Source organism: Mytilus galloprovincialis, chromosome 3 (genome assembly GCF_965363235.1).
Source record: "Mytilus galloprovincialis chromosome 3, xbMytGall1.hap1.1, whole genome shotgun sequence".
Taxonomy (NCBI): Eukaryota; Metazoa; Mollusca; class Bivalvia; order Mytilida; family Mytilidae; genus Mytilus; species Mytilus galloprovincialis.
Window position 1 is genome coordinate 26,198,410 of NC_134840.1, and position 10,914 is coordinate 26,209,323.

General features: G+C 32.6%; 1 protein-coding gene across 2 annotated transcripts; it reads right to left on the reverse strand.

The window, feature by feature from the left end:
• Positions 1-1,700: 1,700 nt before the first annotated feature.
• LOC143067548 (uncharacterized) lies at positions 1,701-9,293 on the reverse strand. Of its 2 annotated transcripts, XM_076240892.1 has the most exons (4): positions 9,101-9,292; positions 7,184-7,258; positions 6,241-6,309; positions 1,701-3,141 (listed from the first exon to the last, which is right to left on the reverse strand). In XM_076240892.1, exons 1-4 carry the CDS (start codon positions 9,212-9,214, stop codon positions 2,968-2,970), a joined length of 432 nt encoding a protein of 143 aa, XP_076097007.1. In that variant the 5' UTR covers positions 9,215-9,292; the 3' UTR covers positions 1,701-2,967. The 2 variants fall into 2 exon arrangements, with proteins under 2 accessions (XP_076097007.1, XP_076097006.1); XM_076240891.1 differs by lacking the exon at positions 7,184-7,258 and having other exon boundaries at positions 9,101-9,293.
• Between the last annotated feature and the right edge of the window lie 1,621 nt (positions 9,294-10,914).

The following is a 10,914-nucleotide window of genomic DNA, read 5'->3' on the forward strand; positions in this document are numbered from 1 at the left end:
TCAGGAATGCACGTGTATATACCGAGGTATACACCAGATTGCTATAGATACCGTTACTTCAATAGTTATTCGTAACATCATTAACAAAAGATTATAAATATCAGTAAAGATTTAAATCATACTGGCATGTCTTACTTTCATTGATGTTTATAGCTTTAGCTAAGAATGTTGAAAAACTCACTGCTGACGGAATCGGTAAATGAAACGATTCAAATGTAACATCAACATAAAAAATATCAGTAAAGATATAATTCATATGGTCATATCTTACTTTTATTGATGTGTATAGCTTTAGTTAAGAATGTTAAAACGCTCACTACTGGCACCTGCAGGACTCGGTAAACGAAACGATCCCTTTAACAGGCTGTTGATCGTAATATTTTTCAGAAGGCGATGCTTCAATCAACAAAAGGCCCAAGATGATTATAATAATAACGTTTTCAAATGGACACTTTTGGTCTTTCTTTTTTTAAAGGGACACTTTCGGTCTTTTTTTCAAATGGGCATGTTTGGGCGTTCATCAAAAGAACATTTAAATTAGTTTGTATTTGTATACCACTCCAGTGATTGCTTACAATCTCAAAAGTGTTTTTTTTAAAGAAGACGTTTTGGCTTCATATGGACAAATATTGTTTGTTTAAAGATCTTTAAATGGACACGTTTGGTCGGTTTTTTAAATGGACATGTATGGTTGTTCATTGTTTAAGTGGACTTGTTTTGTCGTTTTTGTTTTAATTTGACCAATTTGGCGTGTTTTTTTGGGTCAAAATGGACACATTTGGTAGTGTTTTTTTTAATGATCACACTTGAGTGTATATCAAAAAAAGAACACGTTTTGGTGCAAACTAGCAATATACAGGCTTTGCTATTATACATAATCTTACTCCTTGTAAAGGAGGTCAAGGTTAGATAAAGCCTGACAGACAGACATGAACAGGTTACAATCATAATTATACTGTCCCCTTTATCAAATTGACCATTTGCAAGTAGGTTAGAAACAGAAATAATTATTGCTTATAATATTAGAGATACGGACTTGACCACAAAAACTTAATCTTGATCACTGATCCATGAACATGAGGTTGAGGCAAGGTGAACCCTAAATATCCTTTTGCATAAAGTATATATATGAACATAAATTGCTTCGCAGAGCGCAACTGGATACGACCGCAGAGGTACAACCCTGAACTGTTGGGGCAAAAATAAACACAATATTCACGATTGATACAGGTCTGAATTTTGGACAGTCAATCACCTCAAGACAATACAAAATTTCTGTATACAGTTTTTCTTGGGTGGAAATGAAAGAAGAGAGCTGAAACAAACTTTTGGATGTTTTATTTTATCTGATTTTGATAAGGAAAGAGTGATTCGGCCAGGTGCAAAAAGGTAATATTTACACTTTTCGGAACATCTCTTGACTTGCCTAAAGGGGTATGGATATGTATTGGCCAAATTTGTATGATGTAAACTAGTCCAAATAACTATGACGTCTACACCTTCCTAAGATGTCCCAGAAAAAATTAAAATAGCCTTGCCAGCCGTCATAATTATTTGGAAGGCGTCCCAGAAAAAAATTAAAATAGCCTTCCCAGACGTCATAATTATTTGGACTAGATGTAAACATGCAATTTTTCTGAAAATTGCATACATTTTCGGACCTGAACTGTACACAACACACACAAAAAAATAGAAAAAAAGAATAGGCAATTTTTTTTTAATGCGACAAAACGTTATAAAGAACTGATAGAGAAATTAACTGTGGTCTCGAGCTAGTCCAAATAATTATTAAGCCATAAACCTCCAAAGCCAATCCTAACCATCCTTTTTTGGTATGGAAACTTGTGGTATAATTTCAGAGAGATCCATAAAACACAAGTTATTGTCTGGAAACTAGAAAATGCCTTTTTAGGCCTCTTTTTGGCCCATTAGTCCTATACTCTTAGGACCATAACCCCCAAAATCAATCACAACCTTCCTTTTGTGGTTATAAACCTTGTGTTTAAATTTCATAGACTTCTATTCACTTATACTAAAGTTATTGTGTGTACACCAACAGTCTTTGAACGACATCGAAGACGAAAACTGACAATGAGATGATACCAATATACAACCACAAATTTTTTTTGCTGTCGTATAAAAAGACCAAACCAGGCAGACTTAGCATTGACCAATGAACCATGAAAATGAGTTCATGGTCAAATAAAACCTGCCAGTCTAACATGTACAACTTTCAATAATTCTTTAACAAAAAAACTTAGTTGACAGCTGGTTGCTAATAAAGTATCCATGATACAGAATTGACAGAAAAAAATAAATCTTGATCACTTATCCATGAAATTAGATTGAGGTCAGGTGACCCCTGTCTGACAGGCATGTAGACCTTCCAAGGATGCCATTAACCATATATAGTCAACCTATGTTACAAATAAGTGAGTAAATCACATAACAAGAACGCTTTTATTTTTTATCAAGCAGTCACTGAATGTGACAATGAAGCCAAGGACAATGGACTGTCATACAACAAACAGAAATTTCTGACAAACAGCATTTATTTGCACACAAGCTTAAGATTTAAGCCTCCATGTAATCTATCTTCTAAAATAAAAAGCTTGAAACAAATAGCTTACAACATTGCAACTACCTGAGAGTAATCTCTATGTCTCACTTTGATCTAATTCAGTTTTCCAATTTTTCAAGTAAATTAAATTTCTAAGTATTAGACACAATTGAGAGCATTCCATACATTATCCTGGCAAAACTACATGTTCAGAACAGATTATACCAATCATACCACATCTTCTTGTTTATAGTTAAAAATTTTCAGAGAGGAAGATAATGTGATTTGTCATAAATTACAATGGGAACCCCATTAAGTTTTCAAACATTATATCACAAGAATAAGACTAGGATGTTAAAAAATAGAGTCTCAGAAGCTATAGCATAAAGATGAAAAAACTTCTTTTTTTATTCAGTTTGTTTATTCTTTAAATTTCCCATTAAAGAACTGTCTTTCAGTGTGTTTTTCTGTAAACTTCCAAATTGTCTTCTTTGTTCTGCCTGCATTTCTCTCGAATTTTCACCTTCTCTAGGACCACGGATATTCTGCCAATCGTGAATGTCATACTTTTCCATTACATCCTAAATCAAATAAAAAATTATCAAAAATATCAGTGTATATCCACTTGTACAAGAATAGAAATAGCTCTGATTTATATTTCTTTTCTTTTATCCAAACTTATTTTTGGATTCTATTAATAATTACAACAGCATAAGTTTATTCCTTCAATACTTTAAAAAAATATATCTACATTGTTAGTGAAAAATTTAATGATACAGATGACTCATAGCTATCACATCTAAAACAAGAATGTGTCCATAGTACATGGATTCCCCACTCACATTATCATTTTCTATGTTCAGTAGACCGTGAAATTGGGGTCAAAACTCTAATTTGGCAATTAAATTAGAAAGATCATATCATAGGGAACATGTTTACTAAGTTTGAAGTTGATTGGACTTCAACTTCATCAAAAACTACCTTGACCAAAAACTTTAACCTGAGCGAACGGAAGGACGGACGAACTACATAAAGTAATAGCTCCCACAACAAAAACAGACTCATAGCAATTGCTTGCATGTCAAAAAACTCTCACATCAAAAGCTCACATGACAAAAACTTACATATAGCAATAGCTTGCACAACAAAAACAGACACATAGCAATGGCTTAAATAACAAAGACCTACTCATAGTAATAGCTCAAAAGACAAAGACCTATTTATAGAAATGGTTTACATAATAAAACCAGATGCTCAGCAGGGCGCAGCTTTATACGACCACAGAGGTTGAACCCTGAACAGTTGGGGCAAGTATGGACACATCATTCAAGCTGGATTCAGCTCTAAATTTGGATTGTTATTAAATAGTTGACACAGCATAGGTTTCTGACACAGAATGAATGTGGTCTAATGAACTTAAAATATTTTTTTTGTCTTTGAGCAATTCACTATGCTGTTGAATATTAATCCTCTCAAAAAAATGTTTGAAAAAATTTTCTTTTTATTTATGAAATCGGAAATGAGAAAAATTTAACCCCCCCTCCATTTTTTTCTACATCCCCCTTTCCCTTTTTCCAAAACTGATCTCAATTCAAATTTCTAATGGAGTTTGCAACAATAACTACTCATTTAATATACATCATAAAATATTAAAATGTTAAATAAAGTGCTTGTTATCACTGAATGGTAAAGATTGTTTTAATTTATCAGTTGGTAGTAAAAGTGAATATACATTGTATATTGTATAAAACAATGATTTAAGTTGATTCAACTACTATTCTGGACAAAGAAAGATAACTCCAATTGAAAATTTCTTGCTATTGCACAATATTGTGCAATTGGATATTTCTTGCTATTGCGCAATACTATGCAATTGAAAATATTTGCTATTGCACAATACTGTGCTATTTCTTGCTATTGCTGAATACTGTGCAATTGAAAATTTCTTGCTATTGCACAATACTTAATATAATAATTTTGGATCCTGATTTGAACCAACTTGAAAACTGGGACCATAATCAAAAATCTAAGTACATGTTTAGATTCAGCATATCAAAAAAGCCCAAGAATTCAATTTTTGTTAAAATCAAACTTAGTTTAATTTTGGACCCTTTGGACTTTAATGTAGACCAATTTGAAAACGGGACCAAAAATTAAGAATCTACATGTGCATACACAGTTAGATTTGGCATATCTAAGAACCCTAATTATTCAATTTTTGATGAAATCGAACAAAGTTTAATTTTGGACCCCGATTTGGACCAATAATCAAAAATCTAAGTACATTTTTAGATTCAGGATATCAAAGAACCCCAAGGATTCAATTTTTGTTAAAATCAAACTAAGTTTAATTTTGTACGGTCCGACCCTTTGGACCTTAATGTAGACCAATTTAAAAACGACACCAAAAATTAAGAATCTACATACACAGTTAGATAATAGATTCGACATATCAAAGAACCCCAATTATTCAATTTTTGATGAAATCAAACAAAGTTCAATTTTGGACCCTTTGGGCCCCTTATTCCTAAACTGTTGGGACCAAAACTCCCAAAATCAAACCCAACCTTCCTTTTATGATCATAAACCTTGTGTTTAAATTTCATAGAATTCTATTTACTTATACTAAAGTTATGGTGCGAAAACCAAGAATAATGCTTATTTGGACCCCTTTTTGGCCCCTAATTCCTAAACTGTTGAGACCTTAACTCGCAAAATCAATCCCAACCTTTCTTTTGTGGTCATAAACCTTGTGTTTAAATTTCATTGATTTCTATTTACTTATACTAAAGTTATTGTGTGAAAACCAAGAATAACGCTTATTTGGGCCGTTTTTTGGCCCCTAATTCCTAAACTTTTGGAACCAAAACTCCCAAAATCAATACCAACCTTCCTTTTGTGGTCATTAACCTTGTGTTAAAATTTCATAGATTTCTATTCACTTTTACTAAAGTTAGAGTGAGAATTCAATTTTTGCGGTCGTATAAAAACTGCTCATAGAGAAATACATGCAGGGTTGTATAACAAAGACCTACTCATAACAATAGCTTACATGTCAAAGATCTACAAAATATAATTATAGAAATAGCTCAAATAACCTGGACCTACTCCTAGCAATAACTTACAAAACAAAGACATACTCATAGCAATAGCTCACATGACAAAAACAACCTCATAGCAAAGCTTATAAAGACATACCTGTACCTATAGCAATAACTCACATGACCTACTCATAGCAATAGCTTTCATGACCAGGACCTTCTCATATCAATAGCTTACACAACAAAAACCTACTCAGGAATAGCTCATAGGACTAAGACATACTCATAGCAATAACTCAAAGGACAAAGACCTACATGTAAAAATAGCCTCCTATCAAAGGTATTAATTTTGTAATAGCTCACATGACAAAGACTTACTCATAACATTAGCTCACATGAAGAGTATGAACTCATAAATTTGTAGCAATAGCTTACATGACCAAGATGAAATATTAAGTAAAGGCTCCTACAAAAAACTCAATAAATTAGGTTAACAATTCTCTTATTTCATGGACAGGAATGTTATGGCATCTCCACAATTAAGTATGTCCGTCTCAGTGAGAAATGGACCTGCACCACTAGTACTGAAGAAAGATAAATAGCTATAGGGAATCTACTGATACTTTCTCTACAACTTACATTATATACTTTTTCAAGATCTTCTGTCTTTAATGATCTACCAATATTAAGTTCAGCCTTCTCAGAAAGCTGCAAAAAAAAAGATAATATTTAACATTAAAACTCACATTTTATTATCTTGGATATATCTTATCTCTCTCTCTCTCTCTCTCTCTACATACATATATATATCATTTCAGGGGCGGATCCAGCCATTTTAAAAAGGGGGGGTTCCTAACCCAGGACAAAGGGGGGGAGTTCCAATTACATGTACATGTCCCCATTCAAATGCATTGATCGTCCAAAAAAAAGGGGGGTTCCAACCCCCGGACCCCCCCCTCTGGATCCGCGCCTGCATTTATACATAAATGTACTAGTACACAATGTATAAATAAATATTCCAAAACATCTTAATTTGGTACTACTATACAACAGAATTTTCATTTGTTAACATACAGTTTGTCAGAAATTAAGCCTAGAAGCCTGTGCATAGCTGATATTTATTATTTCATCAGTGGGATTTGAAACAACTTTTCAGTGACATCATGGCAATGCTGCCTTCACTGTTTTCAGTAACCTGGACAACTCTTCAAACTAATTGACTATATACTATCTTAAAATATAGCATGACAGGTCCTTTAGACTTCTTCTAGGGATCTAAATCAGTATAATGTATAATGATATTATGGAATAAAAAGCTTTTTATCAGTTGTAAAGGATGATAATACTTTTCTGTCACTTGCAACAATGTGGAAAAAAAATTGCCCTATATGATTCAAATTATTGTATATATATTTTTTTGAAAATTGAAGCCCAGACATTCATGATCGGTGGACTGCCAGAATAAGAAAACAAAACATGTTTTGTAGTTTCTGTTTGAACAAAATCCTTGCACAATTCTGAAAAATTACTGAGTGTTTCTAAATATTATAAACTATTTTAGGATTATAAATTCATAACTTACTTTTTGTACCTGGCCTCTTTCATATTTCAGTTTATGAAACTGATACAACCAAATGTAACTACCAAATATAAAAACCTGAAAGCATACAAAGGAATATTGATATTGCCAATATTCATCTCAAAGTCACAATGAGACCATGTTTAGAAATATTAATAACTTTAACAGTCAGATATTTTTATTTTATGATATTGCATTGTACTATTAAGTAGGAATTGCTTTAAATGAGTCAAAGGGCTTCTCATTTCTGGTCATAGATGAAGCAAGTCTATACAATTCTCAGGGGCAGATCAAGCCCCCTGATCAGCCACCATGGCCACTGATTCTAAAAAAAGACAAAATAACATACTGCTTTGTCTGTAGATAATGATGATTTGACCCGGTGCTGATTTGAATTGCACGTGCACTCTCTAAAGTCTCTTGAAGCAGTTTAAAAACTAAAGCTATTAATAGATAATGGTGAGTCTAGTCTTTATTTTTTATGAATTTGATCTAAGACACATGCAACAGACAACTTTCGAGTTCGATGCATTTTCTGTCAAAAACTCTGGTTTTAGTGAACCTCATTTGTGCATTTAGGGGCATCGTCACTTCCGTTCCAATGTTGAGCGAGTGGTTGGAAAGCTTTAATACTATATTGCACATATTATTCGGCAAATTAAATACTCATAATTTACAATCAGCACTGCTGTCCTTAGATAATTGTGATTAAGTACCTACAAAACAAACATTAGTTCTAGTTTATCCTGCACAATGACGATAACTAAGACGCTTAATGAACTTTAATAGTGCAGGGATACAGGCAATCCTCTCTATCTGGTAAATGACGCCATACAGGCGCGCATAATTGACAAGTTTTTTCCGGTGACAGATGAACTCGAAAGTGGTCTATATTCATTCAAATGATTTCAGTGAGAAACAGGAGCTCAAGTTTTTTATATTTGTCATTTTGTCATATCTTGCAGTATGAGTTTTACTCATTGTTGAAGGCCATAAAGTGAGGTGCCATATAAAAGATATTGACTTGTACATGTACATTGTACATCATTTATTATTTTTCTCTGGTAAAGAATTGTTTAATTGACAATCATATCACATCTTCTTATTTTTTCATAAGATTAATTTTACAGAATAGCCAGCCATTAAACAAATAGGTTAGCATGCAAATGAATTATTATCATTTTTATCCCATTTATCAAATCCATATTGAATTTATCTTTTACATCGTAAGAAGGTCAGATTGATTTGACTCACATCACCTTTTTACGATGATTTTTAAAATACTATATTTTTTGCTGTGACGCCTTCTTACATTGCAGGTAGGTGTCACTGCAGAAAATTATAATAGCCTTTCTGTTTCAAGACATTCATAGTTATTTGGACAAGGTACATATATGAGGGTTGTAATGGGGTTACCTTCATGACCATGTGATGTTATTTGGACAAGGTACATGTATGAGGGTCGTAATGGGGTTACCTTCATGACCATATGATGTTAACCTTAATTTTTGGTGCATGTACATTTGTATCATAATGATAAAAATAAATGTATGCTTCCTTTTAGAAAATATAAGAATCAACTAATTTGACAAATCATGTTAATTTTTTTGATAAAAATATTGGAAACTTTAAAATTTGTGACCTCTTTCGAATCAAAACAAGATATTGCACAGTAAAATTTTACGTTTATCATAACAGTTTACACAAATGTACATGCATGTGTGTGTTTTCATTGCAAAACTGATGAACATGATGAAGAATGATAAATAAAAAACTTCTATTATTTCAGACAGCACCTATAGGGTCTATAAAGGTATCCAGTTAGTGCAAATCATAGACTCTACTGTTGAAATTATTCTAAACGAGGAAAACCATGATGTAAACAAGGATATGTAAACATTAAATACTGAAGGTCATTACCAACATTGGAACACCGGTTTCCCATGTTCTTGACTTGAAAAATCTGTGGTTTGTAATAGGTTTTAGCTTTTCCACGGACATAACAGCCTTAAAAATTGAACTGAGTCTATTCATTGTCTGTCTTTGCTACGCATTACGATAACAAAAAATACACAGGACTGTTTTTCATATGAACCGGATGTATCAATAACATAAAAATTTTAAAAGTCGTGCTGGTACGACTTGACTTATTTCCGGAACGCAAATGCTTCCATATTCCGTGCCTGACAATTTTATTATGAAATAGTGTCCTTGTCCATGAAATTTTGTCACCTCCTTGTGGACAATATTTCACTATGAAATTCTGTTCATGACAATACCTCACTATGAAATTCTGTTCATGACAATACTTCACTATGAAATACTGATCAATACTGGCTTTGAAAATCTTTTTTCACGTAATCAAATTTTTACGCAATTAGTAATATAGTACACAAGCATGCATCATGCACATTTTTAGATTTATAACTAAAAGGGTTTTGTATAGTAAGTAATTTTATTATTACTAATAGTGAGTTTCAAATTTGCATAGATACTTTACAAATGGTTTATTATAGAATAAAGATTTGTCAAATACTATATATAGATATAGGAAGATGTGGTATGAGTGCCAATGAGACAACTCTCCATGGTGTTTTATTGTATTACATTATACTGTAGTTGGATGGTCTTCGTACACAAACCTTAGTGCACTTTCTTGCACTTTTTCTGTTTTATTTTTTATTTTTTCTCGGTACAAAAGTGCCATGCCGAAGGGCAAAAATTGAAATTTGACAAAATAAAAGTATGGAAAATAGTTACTTAGCTTGTTCAAATAGGCTCCCAAACGTTTTAAAATATTTAGTTGCTGAGATGCCTTCCTGCACATTTTACCAATTTGAATATCAAAATTTAACTGATAATCTATGTAAATGCCAAGTAATTTGACAGTTGACTCACACGAAAGATCAGCACTTTGGATACGTATAGATGGATTTTGTTGTATGTCTTTTTCCCAACTGTTAAGACCTGTTAGTCAGGGTTTGTCTTCATTTTATTTATTTTGTGAACCACACAATAAGTTTGAGTGATTCAGATTCCAAAGTAGAAATCAAAACATCATAATCAGGACTACAGTAAGATAAAGTATTGTCGTCTGCATAATTGTACAGAGTTCCATTTTTTATAAATAAGACTATATCATTGATAAAAACATTGAATAGTAGGGGGCCAGGATAGAACCCTGTGTTGGAGTTCCTTCAGATACTTGTCAAAAAGATCAAATATGCAAGATAATTTAATTTTACATTCAGATATATTGATGCTTTTTTTTCCATTAACAATCGAAACTTTTCTGATCGTATTCGATTAATATATTCACCAGAAAACAAACTAGACGATAGTAATTTTGATGTTATCAATTTCCCCCACATTTATAGCAAGATACCAACTGCATTTCTAACTTATTCAGTATTCAAGAGCTTGCAGCTCCAACTGAGACTTTGTACAACATCGACAGTGTTTGAGCAGAAAGATGATGATCCAGGAGTGTGCCAAATAACGTCTCGACTCGTCCTTTTTCTAAAAAAAGTTCATCGGAAGATACCAAGATCTTGTTGATAAATACTTCTTACTTCACAAATAATACACGATGGTCTTGAAGTATAGGTTATAGGTACTGACGTTGGTTATCTTCTTAATAAGGTGTTCTGGTATTCTTTTATTTGTTTTTGTAAATTATGACTTTTACTGTTTATTCTATTTTGACGATATCCGTTTGACGTGGCTCGGTACTT